The following is a 24,557-nucleotide window of genomic DNA, read 5'->3' as shown; positions in this document are numbered from 1 at the left end:
ATCCGATCCAGAGCTAGACTTGATTTTCATAAATTTTCCTAATTTTCAAGGACGTTATTTCGAAAACAAAGACCTTCTCTAAAAGAATCACACATTCGTACACTATCGTGCAAAACATTTTTTTCTAAACTAATATATAATTTTCTTCCATTGTAGGACTCATTTATCAATAGGATTGTTTGGTCTATAAAACATCAAATCCCCTAAGACATCTTGTCATGCAAACTTTGACCTTGAATCAGTCTCGGTAATATTTGGTTAATGAGTTTATGCACGACATCTAAATGTTGAAGTCAACAGCTTGGATATCAAAACTGTATCTGTGCACTACTGAACTTTTAAGCGTTATTCAAGCTTAGAAGTGTCTCCTATTGTAATGAAATATCCAAAGTTAGCTCAGTCGGATCAGATTGTCTATTATTTATTTATTATCAAAATGTTAATTTACTTGCTTTAGGTTTCAAAACTATAATATAGTCGGAAACGTACTGAATGAAAATATGAAATATGCTGCCAAGTGGTATAACCAATTTCCAAAAATGGATAGACCGTCATACAAATGTACCTGTAGGCTTGAAATAACACTTTTTTTTTCGATTTGGATGCTCCTTTCATAGTAATTCCTAACACAATTGTCTTTTCTTATATTACCATGGTACGGAACAGAAAATGAGGATTTTAAATTAACGTCATATTATTTAATAACATAGCATTAACTGCCTAGTTTGATACATGAATAATCAATTCTGATATTTTTACAATCCTTCATTATTTTATTTAGATCTTGAAGTGTGCTATTTTGTATTATGTTTCTTCAACAAAATTCGCTACTTTCTTTGAACGAATTGTGATAAATTTAAACATAGCTAGATACCGTTAAAAATATATTTGCTTTAGTTGATCCATTAAATGTGTTTTTCTGTTTGTCCTTAAACGATGAAGTATTTGAATTATTCCCAACATTTTGACAGCTTTGAAATTGGTTTCAGAAGAGGTCAACATTAAAAAATCAAAGATGAAAAATGGAAATCACAAGTATTGACCACCATGGATATGACCTGTTTTTTTTTAATTCCATTTAAAAACCAAATTATCGCCTTTTACGCCTACGTATAAAGCAATACATGATTCGATTCTTGAATTATTAACAACAGTTTTTTTCAATAAAGTTATTCTTCTCCGGTGAACTTCATTTTGCTGGTTGAAAATGTAAACCTTTATTCCTTTCGAAATCCGAATACATACGTTACATAAGTGTCCTGAAGTTGTGTTGATGGCTCTAATAATTGCTACACAAAAGCACTCTTTAAAGAATGTACATTTATGTGGTACCAATCAAGGGTTGACTTTTGAGTTTTTATGACAATACCTACTCCATTAGCAGTAGAAATCAGATGTTTAAAAGATTCGGATAATTCTATTATATATCTTGACTAACAAATAGACATTGGAATTTAGTTGTTTTTTTACTTAGATGCTACGATATTCCAGAGCTTCTGTCGAATGTCACATGACCGGAAATACATATGCTAGCATATATAATGGGTGCCAGACGTGGACCAGCATCTGAAAGAAACTAATTCCTCATTATAGAAAAATAAGGTGTCTTATATAATACCATTAGAATAAATAAAAGACATATCTTGTGTCTTGAACAAATATCACAAAATTGAATATAAATGCCTATATCAGGTTGTTTTATTTTGTAATAAGGAATATATTAAATGAAGACGTATTACGATATCGTCATTTCAAACATGTATACTCACCGTACAAATACAATGATCGATACAAAACGTATTGCACAATGTCATAGGTTTGATAAATTGTATCATTGTGACTTTTGTACAGAGTTAAATTAATATGTATAATAGTTGTTCTAATTTGATTGTTTCTCTGTTAGCGCAAATCTAGTTAGATAATTCAATTATAACACTGAAATGTGTATCACATTTAAAGTATTCACGTCAATAGCACAATTTTGTTTATTACTTGTGAAGTGGTAAACATTTACAATTTAGCTTGCTATTAAAAGATGAAATTGATGAGATTCATTGCTGATAAGTGTGCAGAAAAAGAACATAAATAACGAATTATTTCAATAACCACATGTGGTCTCTGTAGGGAACACTGCATGTTAAATAACAACTACATTTGCAGAGTTGACACGAGTTCCAGATACATTTCTACACATTGAGTGGGAGGTGTACTTTTGACACGGCAATTGCAACAATTCGATTATATAACGAAATTTATTTATTCATTCGTTGAATTGGAAATGTTGGTAGACCGGAATGTTAAATAAAATTAACTCTTTTTTACAATAAAAAAATCAAAGCCTGAAGCTTTAAAAAAAATATAAAGATATGAGATATGGTATGATTGCCAATGAGACAACTATCGAGTCGGTAATCATTAATGAATTCTACACCCCATTTTAATCATTATAAACTAATTTACTGATAATTAGATCAACAGGTTAAAAAAATTCGAAAAAATGAAGAATCGTTTACGGACTTATTAGGTTTTTGTTGGCGTTTCCGCACTATTCGGGTTTTATAATTACGGAAGGCACCAATGATCTAAGTTTGTTATATACTTCATTTTTATTTTGGTACCACTTATTGCGTATTCATACGCCTTCACACTAAACAGGACAACCAATACCATTAGTAACTGTGTTCGGCCAGTTGTTCTGTTTAGTGTGGAGCTGTTTGAGAAAACCACGAGTGGTACCGAAGCAGCATGGAAAATATTGCACAATTAGATCTTTTATGCCTTCCGTTATCATATAAACACAAACACTTATGAATTCTTATCGTCTTTGTTGCTCATAGTGAATCATAACCCGATAAGTCCGTTTCCGAACCCTATTAGTGCGGAAACGCCGACAAAATACCAATAAGTCGGTTACCATTCTACACCATGAGAACGATAATTTGATCTGTTAAACATGTTAAAGAGAGACGAAAGATACCAAAAAGACAATCAAGCTTATAAGTAGAAAATAAACGGACAAAAGAAAATTAATAAAAACAAGACCAAACAAAAAACAAAGACTGATTAACACGAACCCACCATGATCTCAGGGTTTCAGAAGGGTCAGCAGATACTGCTTCGCATATTATATTTGTCAGGTTACTCATGTAAGTTAACATCCAGTGATAAATCTAACTCGTTATGTCAGAGATTATTTTTAGTTTTTTATGTTGTGTTCTGTGTACTGTTGTTTGTTTGTTGATCTTTTGTTTTGGCCATGGCGTTGTCAGTTGATTTTTGACTTATGAGTTTGAATGTTGGGATCTTTGAAATTGTGGAAGCTGAAATCATGTATTTCTTTGTACAGTTTATTTCTCTACCGACCTTCTTTGTCAATTTCTAAATTTAAGTTAAGATATAAGACAAACTTAACTGTATCAGTTGAATCTTTTATTTCAAGTTCGATGGGATATATACGTTCAACATAATCACCAAACGTTGATTTTTTTAGTAAGAGGTCATCATCTATATAGCGGAAAGGGAAGTTTTAGGTTAGTGCTAAATTCTTTTTTTCTTCCTAAGACGCTCTTGTATAAAAACAGTATAATATGAACAAAAGGACAAGTCGTGGGATTCCAATTGTTTAAAAACGCGTATTCCAAACGTATCAAAGATTTTGTCAATAAAAAAATGAAGTATCGTCATAATTTCTGTTAAAAGTGCTGTTTGGTATTTTTTGTGGATCAAAGTGATGTTTTATATATATGTTATATTTGTTATTCTCGTGGGATTTTGTCTATATGTGTTACATTTTAGTGTTATGTCGTTGTTCTCCTCTTATATTTAATGCGTTTCCCTCGGTTTTAGTTTGTTATCCCGATTTTGTTTTTTGTCCATGGATTTATGAGTTTTGAACAGCGGTATACTACTGTTGCCTTTATTTACAAAGATGAAATACGACATTTTTCACAATAAGAAAAGATACATGTTTCTACGTTTGTCAATCTCTTTTTACGAATCAAAACAGGACACACTCTTAAATTTGTCATTTATTTTATAATTTATAACGCGGAATACAAAGTGAAGAGAAGTTTAGTGTTTTAACACTATTGTTAGACGGATGAGTCTTAGATTGTTTGTACTCCAGCAGATCGTTATACGTATTAAGTATCGACATCCAATTATCTCTATAATAGTTACTTTCACAATAACGTTTGCGGATAACATAAAGATTTATAATTTAAAAAAAAGTTTAGTGAGAGGTATTTAATGTAAGTTTTGTTTATAACTAGGTGAACAGAACAGCACATTTAGACGTACATGCAAAGGGAAATCAAGCCAATCATATTTTTACTAAGTGAAAGAATGTTATCATCTAAAATCGAGTCAACCAACATCTAGGCACAAACTCTTCATATTTCGATCATCATTGATAATTGAGGTTTCAGATAAAGATCTTAAGGAGTTACAAATGTGTCAAGATTAGTACAATTTTAAGGCGTTTTGTAAGTTTTTGAGCCATTATGTCTCCAAAATTCGGTTTGTAGGAAACTTAAACAAACTCAATCTTTTTGTCAACATTGTACAAAAATAATTACAAATCAGATCAAGTATTGCTAACAAAAAATAATCTTGACATACACATTTTTGTAACATTATTACAATTTGTGTTGCAACAGAAACGCATTTCGACTATTATTATATGTGTGATGCACAAGGCAAAAATATTTGATATCGAAAACACAGAAGAATGGTAGATTTCTATATAACATTATTAATTCCTGTGTATTCCTAAGGCATGCTTTTATTCGATTTCATTGCTAGGATGTAATTACTTGGTACACACGTTTGTATATTTTATTATGCTTCAGATCTTTTGATATATTTGATAAACTTCTAATGCATGATCGCATTCTGCATAATATTATTTGAGCACAAAACACTTGAGTTAACCCGTTTTGTGAGATTTGCTCGAAATAGTTCTTGGTTTTTTTTCATAAAAAATATTTTGTTTTTGTAACATTTGTTATTTATTTTAACCAAATGGCAAAATCAAAAGCTAAAATACATCAAACTGTCATATTTCTGACTTCATACAGTTATTATCTTAATGGTGCATTAACCCTGGTTTTATAGCTAGCTAAACCTCTCACTTGTATGATAGTCGAGTAAAATTCCATTATATTGGCAGCACTGTGTAACATTTTCTTTTCTTAAATGTTTGATTCCTTTGCTCCACTGACAAAAAAATACGGACAACTAAGGAAGCTATCAGTTATTAATTCCACAAGTGGTATCCAATGGTAAATGGCGGCTTTCCGCATTTAGAAACAATGTTAAAATTTCAGACGAACTACTTTTTATAGAGTATATTACTTTGTAGTAATTGCCCTTATAAGAAAATCCAATCTGATGATTATATGTTTTTGAATATTTTAAAACATTAAATTAACGCACCAAACTTTTAAATGAGAAAATATATCAATTCAGCGTACACAATTCGTACGGCTGTTACTCTTTATTTATCAATGATGTAGAGTTAAAAAGTCCGATGCTATAAGGAATGATACATTACGTTTACAAATATTCAAAACCAAGTGAGTTCGATGTTGATACACACTTATCTTGCATTTATGGTTGTCACTACAATTTCAAAAATCATTTTCTTGATAGTTATCTTGAAATCTTTGTGCAATTGCGAAACCTAACAACAATGACAATATTCAGAAGTTTCCGCTCTTTATTAAATAAAACTGAAGGTTGCACATTGTATTATATAGATGTTTAAAAAACACTCCTTATTTGGGGAAATAAATAATATTCATAGATGTTTTGATTTGTTCTCCTACTGGTTTCCAGACTTGATTTGTATTTTTATCTCGTCGAGACATAACCTGGGACAAAACCTATAAGTCGCACTTTGTAAATAGAGCTGTTTGAAAACCACGACTCTTTCGTGGAATTATATAATATAATCATAGATATTTTGTTTTGTTTATCTACAAGTTCCCAGACATGTTCTGTATTACTCATCTAGTTGAGACATAATCTTGCAACGTAGCCACACCAAAGGCGAATTGAGAGGTAGTAAAATAGTGTAGTATAAGATTTAAGTCCGAGAAGGTCAGGGCATATAATTTTGAAAACAGAACACACAGCCCTGTATTTTGATATTTGAGAAAATAATAGGGCATTTAACTTTTTACGAAACTTCATAGTAACAGTGGTACAGTTTCAGCCGTAAAATGAGTTCCTAAGGGAAATAGCATTGTCGATATTGATAGAATTGCAACCTCAAAATCACTAAGAGAGCTTGGTAATTCCATCCAATATACCTTTTTGTACACAATCATGATTTTAATATATTAATAAATTTGATTTATGGGTTTGAAATGTCTTTTTGTTTGATTTGTTTGTGTAATTACTTTTTTATGTATATTAATGACATTAATTTCTATTTTTCCTTCTCTGTTACATTTGTCCTTGTATGGTTTTATGAGAAAGGTATAAACTATATATATCTAAGACAGTCACGTCTTCCTTACGGAAACACGAAACTAAAGTAGGTGTTTTGAGACATCTCCTAAATATTAATTTGTATTTAAAACATACTACTATTAGACAGTACAATCATCTAGGACATTTTTGTATGTGTAAGCACGTCGTAAATTTGCTTTAAAGTGTTTAGGATTGGTTAATCTGATGTCCGAAAATCTAGAAAAGCACTTCCAACTCACCATAACTTATGAAGTGTTATGTTTAGTCATAACATTTGCTTATCACATTAATCAGTAAATATTATATTCTAAATTGAAAGTTATGTATAAAATAATTTACTTTCGTTTCATAACATTAAGTAATTTTGAAAATATTTAGGAAACGTCTCAAACAATCTACTTTCATTTCGTTTTTTTTGTGGGGTTTGTTATGCTCAGGCTTTGTTTGTTCGTCTTTTTTTTGGAGTGATGTCGTCCGAGTGTCAAGCGATTGCCAATTACACTTTTTTCATGTTTTCCCATTTTCAGTCTACCAATACTCAATAACTGTTAAGCATTGTTTAAAATCTCTGCAACAAAAGAACATCATTTCAATCAACGATTGTTGTCGCTACGTCAGTATTGTCGAATAACCCCAAAAAGTTCGAAAATAGACAGGAGGATTAATCATTATTATACTCTTGAACATTGTACAAAGAAGTAGGATCCAGAGTGATTTTTTCTCATTAAATTTTATAAATTAAGTAAAACAAGAATACAGAAACCACGGTAATTTAAAGAAAAAGGGTCAAACTGTCATGTTCCTGGTTTCATAATACAGACATTAAGAGAAGTAAATGGTAAGTTTTACTTGGATCATAACTAGTTGATATAGTTGGTTTATATTGACAAAGGCGTATAAGTGTCAGTATTCCTATTATGTACAAATTCGGGCAATTCGGCAAAATGTAAACAAATACAATACCACACTAAAACTTTTACATACAAAAATGTGAAACATCCGTTTAGCGAGTTACTTTTTTTTATAGTATTGTTTTGTCTTTTCAAAGTATTAAATCCGAGTAATCTTGATATTTCGATCACCAGCCTGTTTACCAGCACCGTTGCCTTACACTTCTGAACTTTGAAATGATATTGAATCAAGGGAGTGTTTCCTATTGAATTAAATCCCTTACGTTATCAATCACAGTAAGCTTTATCGTAATTAAACTCTCTTTTATAGACAAATTATTAAAATGTGGAGTTACTTGTTGTATATGAAGCCAGACAATTACGTTAATGTAGATCAGAACTACGCTGTTAAATGAAACATTTGAAATGATATATTGAGAACAATTCGTTTAATTTTCGTGATTGATCGACAGGCTTGCGGTACATTTTTTCGAACTAAAGAATATTTTGTAATAGTCCAGGAACTGAAAATGGCAACAGCAATTTTATTATTAATATTCGGATTTTGTAAATATTATTATTGCCATGGTCATGATGGTCAAATATAAAAACATTTTGCTAACATTTACCAGTGTTTTGAACAGAAACTGTCGATTTTGAGTTGAAGTCCTTTTATAAAAACACCATGACATTAAACATCAAAGCACAAAAATATGTACAGCCTAGTTTGTCGCATAAATAATAAAATGTAATATCAATACAATTGCAATATTCCTCTCATTATTGTACTTATGTGTCAGTTTTAGTAAGAGTTCGGCAATTTAAAAAAAAATCAATACATGGTAAAAAAATGACACCGACCTAACCATCCTATTTCGCAGTTACTTCATCCTTAGTTAGAAAGGGTAAGTCTTTTGTTTCTGCGTGTTTGATAATTCAATCAACTTTAAGTGAGTACGATAGTAAATACGGAGTAAGCTCCTCTTAATATACAATTTCAAGTGCATTTCAACCAAATTATGCAGTTAATTACAGGAACCGGAGAAGGAAACAAGTGTTAGATTTTGAACATAGATTAATTTCAATTCATATTATGGGACCTTTGGTAGATATAAAATGTATTAACGAGATAAGACTGTTGGACTTATCTATATATTGTGATTATATCTGCCATTTGATACAATATTCCAGATCATTTGTCTAATATGACGTCATTGAACATAACATTTATATGATCAAGACGACGAGTGCAAACTGTGGTGGAGCAGGACCTGCTTACTATTCCAGTGCACAGTAGATCACCCTTAGATTTATTTGAGGTTTTCGTGATTCACTTGTATTTAAAGTGCTTAAATTTATTATACTCATTATGTACATAGGACACTCAAGTAGAATAGTTTAGAAGTACTACATTAGTTCTACATAAAACAGGCACACTACTCAAACCTAAATGTTATGAAAAGAAAGTCTTATAAAAATGTAAGGTGAATATGCCAGCAATCGTTTACGTATCAATAGCAACAGATATATGACGTTTAAGAAATAGTATTTCATACCAGTAACATAAGCATAAGTAAAAAAAAGATATTGATTGTGCATCTAAAGACAAATAAATACATAAAATACATACAAATACATATTTAGGTTTTTTTTATTCTCGAAAATCTGATTTTACAATATACAGACTATAAAGATATTGTTCTTACAAAAATGGTGTCTACAAAAAAAAAAAAAAAAAAAAAAAAACAATGCTTTTTTCTATCAATACTTTCGGGGAACAATGATTGATACCAAACCCATTTTACAATGTCATTGGTTTGATAAATTGTATCATACTGACATTAGTACGGAGTTAAACTAATAATATATGTTGTTCTTATTTAATTGTTAACGTTAATAGCGCAAATTGAGTTAGATAATGTAATTATAAAATATAAATGTTGATGACGTCTAAAGTATTTACGCCAAAAGCACATTGTCTTTTATTACGTGTAAAATAGAAAAAGGGGAAAAAATCAATAAAACATGCTATAAAGTTGTGAGATGCATTGTAGACATGTGTGCAGAAATAGTCGAACGTGAGAGACGTTTATTGGTACCTTTAATGTTATAGATAACGAGTTATTTTAACTACCACGTGTTTTTGTTAAACACAGCGTTTTAATACTAAATATAGTTAGCAATTCGTCACAAATTCCCTCGACTACATTTACGTTTATTAATATTTGTGTGGAAAGTTTTTTTGTTCTATGATATTGGTTTATGATTGAAGATTGTATTGCTATTTGATTACGTCCTCGACCTCTGGATCTCTGATAGATGATTGCCTAGGCAATATAAGTAATAACACCATATCTTTACTTTGTATTACTTGTTATAATATCTTATGTAATACTTCTAATACGTATTGTCGTATTATACGGCGATTTTGAAATGAAAAATAAAAATATTTCAAAATCTGAAATCTCGAATTAGCCAAAATTTTGTTACTGATATCCGATTTAAATGTAAAAAAAAACGTAGAATGATCATAGAGATAAAAGTATCCTAATTGAAATGCATGTGTTTTAATTTCTTAAGTATCATACTTTGACCTTAGATTTTGCTGCGGCATCCTTTTTGTCAGGGTGCATACAATACAACGAATAAACCATAAATAACACACAGGTCAAAAGAATACATAAACCACCAACTATCGACTCCTCCATAAAAACCAGAAACCAAAAATCAAACAAGGCATGGGTTGTGCTCATTGATGAAGATAACATAATCATCTGTAGTTTCTAATTTCGTTTTTTATGATAATAAACATAGCACGAACAGAGAATTAAGCTTTGTGAGTTTAAGTAATTTGGCATGCGCAACTTAAACTTTTTATATACCTAGACCAGAGGTCAAAGAATTTAATAACAAACTCTTACCAAGTTTTATAAAAGCAAATGCATAACGAACGACTACGACGACGAACAACTTACAACGGAAAGCAATAACAAATTATAAAAAAACGGCAATATCCCTTATTTGCCTTTTTAGTCAGGTTAATCTATCATGGAAGAAATTAACAAATGACAGATTTACACAGAATGTTTATGAACAATGAAAAATTGGAAGAGGAGTTCATTATAAAAAAAAGTTTTCACGACGCAGCATACGAAGACCCCCGATGTTGATAAGTTCTTTGCTTTTGATTCAATTGACTCAAAATTACCTCTTTTGATATTATATTACAAAGTTTAATTTATAAAAAAAAAGATACAATATAAGATATAGAAATTCATTTATAAGTTATCGGTTTGAACAAAAAATATTTCCATGTAGTTCAGTTTATAAGTATATATAAGTATATTTATACAACAAAAACTATAAGAGAATAAACATGTAACCTTAATCTAACTTTTTTATTAAAAGTTTATCTTTTGACTTATTTTCCCTTTTAGCAACACGCAGTTATTTTATGTTTCTGTAAACGGATACTGTGGATGTTCTTTCAGACTGAAAAAAAAAGAACAAAAAAGTTATAAAAAACGATCGAAATAGAATTATAATTAGAAAGTTGACAATATCTAGATCTTCGTGTATGTTATTTCATTCATATATAATATAGTAAAACAACAGATGTATTAGGGTATTCGTATTAATGATTGACATGCAGTATATGATACAATATATGCCTAACAGATAATGTTTGTCCATCTGATGAGTTAAGCCTTTTTCAACTGATTTTTATAGTTTGTTCTTATGTTGTACTGTTATACCACTGTCCCAGATTAGGGGGAGAGTTGGGATCCCTCTAACATGTTTAACCCCGCCACATTATTTATGTTTGTGCCTGTCCCAAGTAAGGAGCCTGTAATTCAGTGGTTGTCGTTTGTTTATGTGTTACATATTTGATTTTCATTCATTTTTTTTTAACATAAATAAGGCCGTTAGTTTTCTCGTTTGAATTGTTTTACATTGTCTTATCGGGGCCTTTTATAGCTGACTATGCGGTATGGGCTTTGCTCGTTGTTGAAGGCCGTACAGTGACCTATAGCTGTTAATGCCTGTGTCATTTTGGTCTTTTGTGGATAGTTGCCTCATTGGCAATCATACCACATCTTCTTTTTTATATCAACTATGAATAAAAAATGCCTGTATGCAATGGAACTGAAATGAATTCTATTCTATGAAATTGTTACCTGTTTGTTTTTGGTTTTTCTTGAAGAGCAGAAGACGGTAAAAATAAAACGTTGGAGTCATTAAATGTTTGTATAGATCTGAATTTCGAGAGGTGATCACTAGTCAAGAGAATTTTTTTTCTCACAACGGTAAAAAAAATATGAAAAAAGCACATAAATTAGAAAAACTATTATTTACAACTATGGGATTATTCAATACTGAAATTTGTATTTTCGAAACCGTAATTTGTTTGTTAAATGAATTTTGTGTATGTTTATATTATTTGTCACAAACTTATTGTTCAGAGTTTTAATGACATAAATATTTGAATTTGAAAAAAGTTATAATGTGTTTGGAAAACATTAACAAGAAACAATAAGTTACTCACAAACCAAAGGAAAATATTCGTCGACCTTTTTCCAACTTCTCCATTGAATCCATGTCACATTTTGTCAGTTTAAAATCGAAGATCTTTGAAATAAAATAAATTTTGAAATTGTTTTTGAGTGCATTATATAACTGACAGCCGCACAATATTCAATTTTGAAGGATTCGATGCTTTTTAAATGTGTTTACATTGTACATGTATTTACATTTTACTTAATTTGTACTTTATCGAGAATATACTTTATATGTTATCTGCTATCGACAATAAAAATGATTATCGAAGTTTTTGGCAATCTACCATCATTTACAAAATATTTTTGTTGACATCTTTGTTGTATTTTGAAAAAAAACCATTTACGTCCTAAATACTCATAAACTTCGTACATAATTTTTACTCTTATTGACTCAAGCGTCACTGATATGTCTTTTGAACACGAACCAAGTGTCTACTGTAAAATATTTTAATCCTGGTAATTACGATGAGTTTGTTTACTATCAACTGTAGGCATCTTCGTTAGATTTAGTTATATACGTTTTCCCCCATTTGTTAGTTATTTGTGTTGTATGTCTGTGATGCACGTTTATGCATTTTGGGCTGATGAATCAGAATCGTTACCATTTCCTCTGAATATGATAGTTGTTTTTACTTGCTCTGTGTGAACGTCACTATGGCTATAATGGTGCAAGATATGCTTGGTGACATATGTATTCCATAACTGTCAAACAAATCATGATGGCGTCCGTAGAAGTTGTTTTGATTATTGCCCTGTCTCCAAAATTTTACAATTGTTTTTGGCAGAACAAGGGATATAAAAATTGAAGTTATTATGTTCAAGTAAGTAGTCCTCGTGTTGTATGTATAAAATCTTACAAAATAAATAATTCTATATTAATCAACTCAATATTTTTTTTCCACCAAAAGCAATATCAAATTCTGAATAAAACCATGTGAATTATTAATTTTTCTCCACTGATTCAAAAGTAAAAAAATATTGACAGATCAAAGTATTTTTATTTTTATTTTACAGATATGTCAGAATCCTGGATTTTGATTGGTCGGTAGCCAGTGTATTTTTCACCAATTTACTGTTATCAAATGAATATCGTTCATTTAATAACGCCGCCGGGGTATTTGTCAAAAGAATATGCCTTTTTTTCCCTCTCTGTAACGATCATCAATGCGTTTTTGAACATTAACATTAGGTGTAATTAAACAGATATATTATGTTCTTGAGGGGTATTTGCGAAAAATACCCCTCCTTGTCATGATATATCTGTTTAATATCCTTGTTTATAGAAAGGGACACAATGCGATATATATGCATTTAATACCAAATCATGACTATGCGGTTGTTTTTCATTTGTTTGGTGTGTTTGATGTGGTTAATTTTGCCATTTGTTTATTTTAAGCCAAGGCGTTGTCAGTTTATTTTCAATCTTTGGCATATTTCGTCCCTTTTTTTAAATGAATTTAAGATTTTCCTTAGAGTTCGGTATTTTTATGATTTCACATATTCCATTTAATTCTTACATTTATATTTTCCTTTAATCTTTCAGGATTAGAACTTTTTGGGAGAACTCCTATACCACGTTGGATGAGATGCCGTAAAAGAATCTACAAGAAATCATAGTAATACGTGATACAAGTATAGATGTAAAAAAAACATGTCTAGTAATATGGTAAATAATTAAACAGAAAATATGTCATATTCATCATCTTACTTAACTGAAAGGAATCTAATTGCTGATCAAGTAATTTTTTAATTTTTGAGAAACTATGGATATTTTACTCGCTATTGTTTGATACGACCGATTGCTCTTCAATACGCACAAAAATCAATAGGATAGCATGCGGCTGAGACATCAAAAGAACAGATGTATTGACAATATGGTCAACCCTTTTATTTCGTTCATCAATTTATCTGAAATTCTATATTAGTCTAGCTGTGTCATGAAGGTTACAAACAATCGTTAGAAATTATGGACTCAGCCATTTTATAAAGATAACATGGTTTCATGGTTAATGACGAGTATGGCTTATCTTGATTTGTCTATGTGTGCAGCCAGTATTCCTATCACGAGATTATAAGAGCAGTCTGCATTATACAAAAGGTAGAATACTATATTTTCCTTAGCCGATTTACAATTTGAAATCACTCAATCTTTGGTATGAAATTTAGTCATTCGTGTCATAATGAAAATCTTTTTTTCTTTCGATTGATGTATTTATAAAAGGATAAAAGTTGATAGATTCATAAAATCATATGTATGCAATCAATGTGTCAGAATAGAAAACCCTTGAGAATTTATCTAAATCATCCATTTACTTAATTTTCTAGATGAAAAATGTTTACTTTATTGATTAAGATAAATAAAGGCAACAGTAGTATACCGCTGTTCAAAACTACTAAATCTATGGACTAAAAGCAAAATTGGGGTAACAAACTAAAACTGAGGGAAACGCATTAAATATATGAGAACAACGACACAACATTAAAATGTAACATACACAGAAACGCTAAGCATTAGACAAAATCCTATGAGAATAACAAATATAACATCAAAACCAAATACATGAATTTGGGATAGAAAAGTACCGTGACACGTCTTATAGTAATGTGAATTCACACTCAAATATATGAGAAAACAAACGACACAACGGAAACACAACGTTAAAATGTTACACACACAGAAACGAACTATAATATTACAATGCCCATTTTTCCAGACTTGGCACAGGACATTTTTAAAGATAAAAATGGTGGGTTGAACCTGGTTTTGTGGCATGCCAAACCTCGCACTTTAATGGCAATGTTAAATATAACATTGAAATGACAACATAATATTACAGGACTACAATACAAATAAATAAGAGAATGTATTAGACAAAGAAACACATGATTAATAGATAACAAAAGGCATCAGGTTTAAAATTCAATACGCCAAAAACGCGCCTCGTCCACACAAGACTCACCAGTGACGCCCAGATATAAAAGATCGAAAGTGAAAAAAAGTACAAAGTTGTACAGCACTGAAGATCAAAAGTTGAAAAAGGTTGTGTCAAATACGGCTATGTTTTTATGCTTGGGATAAGAACATCCTTATTATTTAGAACTATTTATGCTATGCAAACAGTAAATTTTATCAAATGAATATAAAAGATATACATAATGAAACTGAAGTATGACTAATTACAGAAAACAAAACCCGAATACATAATGCAAAAACCAACGCAGAAAAATGGACACACCCGACTTAGTCCAGGCCTCAACGCAAAAAATCATAAAAATGACGTCACACACGAAGTGGTGAAAAGGCACAAAAATTACGTCACATTTGAATTTTTGAAACATCACAAAAATGACGTCACATTTGAAAAACTATATCTCAAAAGTAAAATAGAATTAGGATTGATTTAAGATTATAACAGAACTAAATACTGATTTTACATTTAAACACAATGCACATTGCAATACTTATTAATAGCAATTAACTATAATATATATATATGTCCAGTTTGTTTTGAATCCAACTTCAAACGTAAATTGTCGTAACTTTCTTAGTATCATAATACTGTCTGCTATATACACAACATTCATTGTGTTCCAGATACCTTTATTGTAGATCTAAGGTTGTATGTGGTCGAATGGTTTAAATATATCATTTATATACAAGATTTATTTTGTTCCAGATACGTTCATTGCCTTTGTAGAGTTGTATGTGGTCGAATAGGTACTTGTTTGGCTTTATAAATATTTTGATATGAGCGTCACTGATGAGTCTTATGTAGACAAAACGCGCGTCTGGCGTACTAAATTATAATCCTGGTACCTTTGATAACTAATTAAATATTTCATTTACAACGGTCACTCGCCTGTCAATACTTAAAATTTGAATTTATCACAGGCGAAGCAAGCAAGATGGTGGCGTTTAACATCAGCACACAATCAATTAAATCATACCAACGATCTCTATATATAAGTACTCCAGGGTGTGTATAATGTTAAAACAAGTACACTAACCTGCGCTGGTGTTCTCTCAAGCTGTTTTGCTAAATCAAGCACTATACTTTCATCGTATATGTCACACGGCTGGTTACTACAAAAAGTATATGTAATGACATTTCATATGTTTTAATTAAACAAAATGTACTCATTTTACATATAACATGTATAACAGTAATTACCATTATGAATTATCATTTCGGTGTAGGTCAGTTGTAACCTGGGCCTATTTTTAGTATAAATAACATTTTAAACCGATGCCATGCCATAATGATTTCTATACTGGAGTACTATATGCAATATGTTTAGTTTTCCTTTTATATTGTTTTGGTTTATATTAAACGTATTATATGCAAGGAATAGGTAAAAAAAAATATCGTACTTTTAAGAATGGCAATAAAGCGGTCAACTACCAGTTAAATACCTCTTTCATTATTAACATGTAAAAATGACATGTTGTTCAGAAATTCCTATTTACTAATTGTAATTATCCATGTAAACACTAAACAAAAAGGAAGGATTAAGCAAACATGTTTTGCTAGGGAATTAAGTCGACTTGTTTGTTACGCTAAATATCACTTTCCGTTAATGATATCCTTTAGTTGTAGACATTATGTACTCTTTTATTGCATGTTATTATAGTAACACGTAAAAGCTTAACTTACTTAGTCTCTTTCAACGACGAATAAAGGCAACAGGAGTCGGTTTCACAAAAAAACTAACGACTATGCAAAATACATGAAAACGAAATAATATATAGATACTGCAATATTCCTCACTTGGTACAGGACATTATAAGAAACAATGGTGGGTTCAACCTTGTTTTGTGGCTAGCCAAAGCTCGCGTTTTTATGGTATTGTTAAATATACCGCTAAAATGACAACACTACATTATGGGAATACAGTATGAATAAATGCGAGAAGACACAAGACAGAGACAAACATAAAAAAAATAATGTAATAGTCAATTTCGATATGTTAACCACAGAACAACAACGAATAAATAAAATTAATTTAGGACGGTACACAAGATTAGCTTTTGTTTATAGAATTACGAACTGTGTGTCTGTCAAACGAATGTATCGACGTCACAAAAAATAGTCACATATATATTTTTTTTAAATTGGATACAAATTAAGATAAGGTTTCTAATTATTTCATTTGATGTATTTAGTAACAAATACAAAATTATCATTATTTGAATTAATGTAGAATTGTGTTAGTAATTGTTCCACTAACTATGTCGGTCGTTTTTCAAATCAAATTGTGTAAAACAAATAAATCCTATGTACTTTTTATCTTTAATTGAAAATCATGCAAATAAACTCGGTGACACAAAAGAAAATAAAAAAAGGGTGGTTTGTACGTTAGTAAACGAAATAAATTTATTCGATTTGTAAGTTTGAGAACGAAAATAGGGAATGTGTAAAAGAGAAAACAACTCCACCTAAGAGCAGCAAACGGCCCACTGCCTTCAATGGGTCTTCAACACAGCATGAAATCCTACAACTGAAGGCGGGCTTCAGTTGACCCCTTAAAAAATGTGTTCTAGTTCAATGCAAATGGACGTCCATCAAACTTAAAAACATGTCAATGAACTAAAGTGAAAAACATAGAAGACTTGCAAAAGCCAGAGGCTCCTGACTTAGGACAGGCGCACAAATGTGGCGGAAATTAACCTTTGTCTTTATAACTCAGCTCTCCCCTATTCCTATAGCAATTGAAGAATGATCGAACACACAGCAATACGCACACTAAATTTCAATTTGAAGAGATATGAGTTTGTACCTGTTTCCTAGGCTTGTAAAATATTTATAGTTTGATCCATATTTAGAAAGACCAGGAGATCCCAGTGGTGCGAAGGCTGTAACAAATATGTCCTTATCCTGGCAAAATTTGACAAGGTCTGTCATTTGTAAATGAGCATGACATTCTGTCTGAAATTAATACAATATTGTAATGTTATACTTTGATATTAGACTAACAGATAATCTTTTAATAGAAAGCACATGGAACGGCCGGTTTCATGTTTTTCTTACTTTGTTTTCAATGCGATTTGTATAGAAACAAGTTATAATTTCAAGATTAGAGCATCGACGTTAACAAACAAAGTTCCAAGCATTAAAGAATAAAAAGGTGACTTAGTACTTCGACGTTTGTTTCTTTACTCTTAATATTCCTAATTCAAATAGTAATTTAATTTGAAAGTGTGATTGAGGCAATAAGTTACCATAGAACTTGATCAGTTTTTTCTAAATAATATCCCGAAGAACATATAATAGTCAGATATCACAATGTATCAACTACTTGAAATGGGGCATGTTGGAAATGTACTACGCATAAAGTGAATGCCGACAATTAATTAAGTCAATATTTCTATGAAATTTATAATTATAAATGGCATCATAATAATTACTCTACAAAAAGTTTTATATAAAAGAGCAATCAAAGCTATAATAACGTATAGTTTAATAAAAAAGATCAACAATCCAAAATTGATACACTTTTACAATTATATTTTCAAAGCACTGGTACTTTTAACGAGATGTAAAACTTCATATTCAGAGCAATCACAGATAGAAGTCACTGTTCATTTTATTACAACAAATATTACCTCGAGTTAATTGTAACCTATCTTTGCTTTATTGAATCATATTGATATTTTATTGCATTTGTATTTATTACTCTCGTCTGTTCTGTCATGAAGTGTATAAATGTAGTACTTGATTTAGACAAATATATTGAAAACAGAAACAGAAAATAAAAAACAATATAATACCTGTAGAACAGCAGGAGGTATTGTACACTTCTGTAATATATTCTCTATTTGTTGTTGATTAAAATTAGACAACCCTATAGAACGTGTTAGACCAATTTTAACTGCACCCTCCATTTCCTTTTTTAGAACAAAAAAGCATACCTATATTTATTGAAAAATACAAAAAGCCAACAAGAAGCTGGAATTTGAAATATAATAACAAAAACAAAAACGGAAAAAAAAATAAAAAGATGCGAGTATAAATTTAAATAAGATAATTAATTAATTACTTCTAAGAAAGTTTTCTTAGTTCTGAAATTATCAAATACCTAACGGATATAAATTAAACGGTCAGTAGACAACCGTAAAGATAGTGCACCTTAAATCTTCTTTGATATGAAATTCGACATAACATGCTTACACATTATGAAGTCAGTAAACAATAGTAAATACATGTACAAAAAAGTTAAAAATGCATTTGACAAAAAATGATTTATTAAAAAACATCTGACATCTGTTTTTGTCTCGAATAAGCATTAACAGCATGGATAAGAGAAAAGGAGAAAACAGATGAGAAAATATTTTGTATTTTGTAATTCATTTCAGAGAAAATGTTTTGTATTTTGTAATTCATTTCAGAGAAAATATTTGTATTTTGTAATTCATTTTTAGTGAAAAAAGTGTCAAATGTGCTCCATTTTCATATACAATTCCGTATACTTTTTTTTGTATAAAAGTATCTTAAAATCACTGGATCTACCGAACTTCCTGTCAGGTTAATTTAGTAACAAAAAGCCGATGCCATTCTGCAGTCATTAATTTTCGCCTGAAGAATTTTATCATATTTAAATGATGAGAAATATACGGAGACAACCCTCTAACGTTTCAATAAATTGGAGTTTTTTTTTAATTTGACAACAACTGTAAGCAACCTAGTATGAACACAGAAAAAGATAGTGTACATTTTGATACATACTTTCCATACTTGCTCATGATCACATATTCCATTTAAATATTCACCCCAGTTTATCGTAGCGTCACGTTGTTTTACTGTTTTCTGAGAATAAAAACAAAAGTAATTATTATCATCTAAATTAGACTATAGAGTAAAAACATCACTATATATGTATTTGCACTTTTTTATATAAATGAATATAACACTTTATCAATTAAATAAAATAAATCGAAAGTATCGTTGTAACCCTTGGATAACCCTAGGTCTTGCTCTGCTCTAGCCCATTCTTGGCCATTTGTAAATTGTTTTATTAAAATGGGTGTACTGTTATTTTCTTTTTTTTTGCGCTATATATTTAAGTTTGTATACAAAACCAACAGACAGCTCGCATCACATTATCAAAACAACAAGTCAGAAATACAGCTGTGTATGAACAAAATTCTTTTCATTTATATTTTTATGACACATTTGTGATGGTCGTAAAAATGTCTTAGTATGTCTCGACACTATCTAGACCGTAGAAAGTTCTTCTGAATAGTGTATTTACACATTCATGACAAACGTTTTATCACATTAACATTGCTTATTTTGAAACAAACCAACATGCTGGTACATGACCACTCATTGCTTATCAACCATTTCAACATTAACAATTATGCATGAACAGTGATATATAGTTCGATAGTTTAAAATATTTCAAAAATTGAGCACATATTTATAAAACAACATCTGTATTTATTTAAAAACCAACATATAATTGGTCATAAAGTATTACTCACATTTGTATTTGATGATATTTTCATTTTCATTTTTGTATTCATAAAACCATTATATATTCACATTTGTAATAATAAAAATATTAACATGCCCAACTTTGTTGTAGTAAGAGTAACTGGAAATAACAGTATATTCAAGCAAAATATAAACAATGTATATAAGTCGGGGTTTTTAAAACTTCTGAATTGTCAAGTAAATTCAAAACATAATTCAAAATGTTCAGTATATGTCAGGCCATACTGAGAAAAAAATGGAAATAGTATCAATAATATCGAGGATATGTCGAGTAAATTTCAAACTGATAAAGTTTAAGGCCGTGTTCACATTGACCAAAATTCGGTGTTGTGTTAGTGTAACTCACACGTAAACTAAACACATTTTCGTTCCAATTAATAAAACTCAATGTTTACATGTAGTGTAAATCATGTTTTGTCTACATGCAGTCGATAGTCAATGTAGGCCTTGTGTAGGTTACGTGTACACAAAACTAGGCATTTATAACATTATTTTAACCATGTATATTTAAGGAGGAAACGATTTTGGAATAAAATTGATATTTATTACAATAATTAATAAAGTTCTGTACAGAAATATTTTTCTAAACTTTGTTATCAAGACAACTTTGCGTAGCTTTATTAACCCCTTATCAAGACTCAAAGCATCATCATTGCCGAACACATAAATCATTTGAAAAGGTCTTCCCGAATCGATTAGACGTACACAGAAATATCTGCCACTGTAAACTACTGCAAATCATCAAAATAGCTCCCATAAGGAGCAACCTCTTAACTTCAAAGATTGGGGGTATGTTTTCGTTTTCTGAGTCAGAATTTTGTTCGCGCGAACATTTTTATTAAGTTTTATTTAGGCTTGCAATCAATTTGTTTTCCAATGCTGTGGAAATATTTTGTTTATCATTTGTATGACCTGCATATTTTGTTTTTATTAAATTGGGGATCATAATACTTTTCAAGGAAAAATCCATTTCTCTCCTTTGTAAAGTCAAATGGTCGTTCCCTAATTGCTAGAAAAGTTGTCCGAAAATTTTGCATTCGGTTCTACGTAATAAACATTTAAATGACATATAGTTTACAAGTGTGAACAAATCTTATGTACAGGTAATTAAAAAAGGTGTATAGATGTGAATAAATCTAAGGTGAAGCCAGTGAACATTACATATAAGTCAGAATATGTCATCCACAAATTAAGACACCATTCATACTTTTTGAGAATATCGAGTAAATGGTTATGCAAATCAAGAAAAAAAAATGGTCTTTTCAGACTTCTTGACTTTTGTTATGATGTATTGTTCAATGTTGTAAACTGGTTATTTACGGCTTTATGCAATTTGGATAGACGTTTCAGTACGGTATACATAAAAAACGGAGAAAAAGAACTTAAAAGTTAATGCTCCATTGTGAAACTATAATTCTTTTTTTTTAATCGAATGATGTTACATGTATGTGAGTAAATTTACCTTGAATTGCACTGGAAAATGAAGGAGACACGCATCAACATAATCTAGCTGTAGAATTGCCAAAAGCTCTCTCAATGAAGTGTCAATGTCTCCACGTTGCTCATAACAAGGACCAAGCTAAAAGCAGGATAGTATATGCTTTTGATATGCACTCTCTTACGTTTTTTAATGTTATTAATTTTTTTTAAAGTTTATGAAGACGTGTTTGTAAACTAGACATTAAGATCATGCACAGCTTGGTATATAAAAGATCTTTTGATAACGGTCAAATATTCTGCTTTCCAATACTCAATATTGAAGAGAAAATTATTATTATCATTTTTTTTTATTGTTGCTTTTTACTTTTCAACTGTAGAAGACCACTTGTTAAATTCGACTTTAATTCAAACTGAAATGGTCATAATCAGCGTCAATTAACAATTCTAGTGATATGTTTACCTTAGCTGTTATAAAGAGATCTTTCCTTTTTACTTTCCCTAAAAGTAAAACTTTCCGTATTCCTTCGCCTATTTGGGCAGTATTCTCATAGACCTCCGATGTATCGAAATGGCGATAACCGATGTTCACAGCAGTAGTAATCACATCAATAGCTTCACTGATTGGAATCTTAAAAGCAATGAAAAGTTCTTAACACGCACACTCTCAAAAATTTTTACGCCTCTTACCTATTTTCATCATACAATTGAGAGGTTTAGCGCTTTACAGCAAGGTTCAATCCACCATTTTTTATATTTTTTATTCGTTTGATGTGTTTAATCATTTGATTTTGTCATTTGATTAGGGACTTTCCGTTTTGAATTTGCATCGGAGTTCAGTATTATTGTAAACAAAGAGAAAGTAATCTTAACAATACAAAGTTAACTGCTTCCAATAAACTGATCTAGTTTGGCTTTTGCAAGACATGGAAGCCATTTCACTGATGGTGGATAAGAAATTACTTATACCTAAACTTTTTAATCTGTTTTCATTTAAAACAAAATTCCATAAAAAAAGCCGTTGATAAAGTAATAATTAACTTATTTATCATTTGTTTATGAAAATAAAAAGACATTATCACGTATCCCAATTTCAGTTTTAAGATATATATCATATAAACAAATGAATCAAGAGTTGATGCATAAGATTGGATTTTTTCTTACTCTCGAAGTTCCTAGTGCTACAACAGGGATCAAATTCCCATCATTTAAGGTATGCTGCTCACATAGCACGTGTTCACCATTCATTGCTGCTCAGTATCTTTGACCGGTAAATGACAACCTATTCGTTAAGTAAAAGCAGGACACATATGTATTTATAGTTTAAAGATCGCCCAGTATCATGGATTGTCATACCAATCTTTAGTTAAGATACATAAAAAACTTCAATATTGAACAGTCGATGAAAAACAATAGAAAAATGTCCAGCCTTGATACAGGTAAAATCACGATAATTGTTAAATTGAATTAGGCTTTTGATTATTATTGTAGTTTGAAGCAACACATAATTTATTGAAATAAGGTTAACATGGTTAAGCTGTAAATATACAGATTTTTCAGATAAACATTAATGTCATTTATCAATATAAATGCTACAGTATACTATGTAATTTCTCCACTAATTAGTTTTCTCACCAGATATATAACTATAAATGTAAATTAAGTACTAGAATAAAAACTACATCAAAGGCCACATCAAAGATTAATTTAATCCTATATAAATTTAATGTTTTATCCCTATTTTCACATTTTACCTCTTGTTCATACGTCACTATCAATACAATTGAATATTATACGACTGTCCTAAAAGTGAGAGGTTTAGTTAGTTATAAAACCATTTTTCATCTTCCATTTTCTACATAAAAAATGTCTGTACCAAGTCAGTAGTATGACAGTTGTTGTCTATTCGTTTGAAGTGTTTTAGCTTTTGACATGTTTGATGTTGCCATTTGATTAGGGACTTTCCGTTTTGAGTTATCCTCGGAATGTTTAGGATTTTACTTTTTACTACATCACCAAGAATACTTTTGTAAATATCATAATAGGAGAAGAACATTTTTTCAGGAGCACTAACTAACAATCAACATGTACTTACGAATTGAAGTTTAAATCTCCTAATATGAAAATTTCCTTTGACGGGTACTTGTGATACAATGCTTGACTCGCATTTATAACTCACTGTATACAAATTACAACGTATACAAGTATGCATATGCATCCCGTAATATCAGTCAATTTAATACATGTAATATCACGTTCATACATCTTTATGGCTGTTATCTGTTAAGAATGCTACTACATCAAGTTCGTCTATGCATAAATACATCGTGAACAAACTTAATAGTTGTTAACCTGTTCTCTTACAGCAGCTTTTCCATTATCAAGCATCTGATTTTATTTGTCCTCAAACTTATCATTTCATTTATTATTAACTAGTTAGATTTCATATTTTTTCAAACAAATGCTAAAAGGGTAGTTCATTTAAATTATTATACCAATCTTAATATGTGAAATAACATGTTCAGTATACAAAAACCTAGAAAATATAAAAAAAAAAATGTGGCACATGCAAAGGTATTGATAAAAGTTTTGAATCCGTCATAATTATAACCGCCATAATATTTCGTATACCTTATTTAATGAAAATGGCGAAATTTTACACCCATGAAAATATCCCGCTATACGGTAAAAAATATAAA

General features: G+C 30.2%; 1 protein-coding gene across 1 annotated transcript; it reads right to left on the bottom strand.

Moving 5' to 3' along the window:
• Positions 1 to 9,002: 9,002 nt before the first annotated feature.
• LOC139491803 (1,5-anhydro-D-fructose reductase-like) lies at positions 9,003 to 24,047 on the bottom strand. Its single transcript, XM_071279675.1, has 11 exons — positions 23,954 to 24,047; positions 23,023 to 23,140; positions 22,322 to 22,489; positions 21,884 to 22,000; positions 19,651 to 19,731; positions 18,696 to 18,812; positions 17,705 to 17,853; positions 15,935 to 16,010; positions 13,444 to 13,527; positions 11,914 to 11,996; positions 9,003 to 10,859 (listed from the first exon to the last, which is right to left on the bottom strand). Exons 2-11 carry the CDS (start codon positions 23,104 to 23,106, stop codon positions 10,820 to 10,822), a joined length of 999 nt encoding a protein of 332 aa, XP_071135776.1. The 5' UTR covers positions 23,107 to 23,140; positions 23,954 to 24,047; the 3' UTR covers positions 9,003 to 10,819.
• Positions 24,048 to 24,557: the final 510 nt, after the last annotated feature.

Source organism: Mytilus edulis, chromosome 10 (assembly GCF_963676685.1).
Source record: "Mytilus edulis chromosome 10, xbMytEdul2.2, whole genome shotgun sequence".
Classification (NCBI taxonomy): domain Eukaryota; kingdom Metazoa; phylum Mollusca; class Bivalvia; order Mytilida; family Mytilidae; genus Mytilus; species Mytilus edulis.
This window is presented reverse-complemented; position numbering and strand designations above follow the sequence as displayed.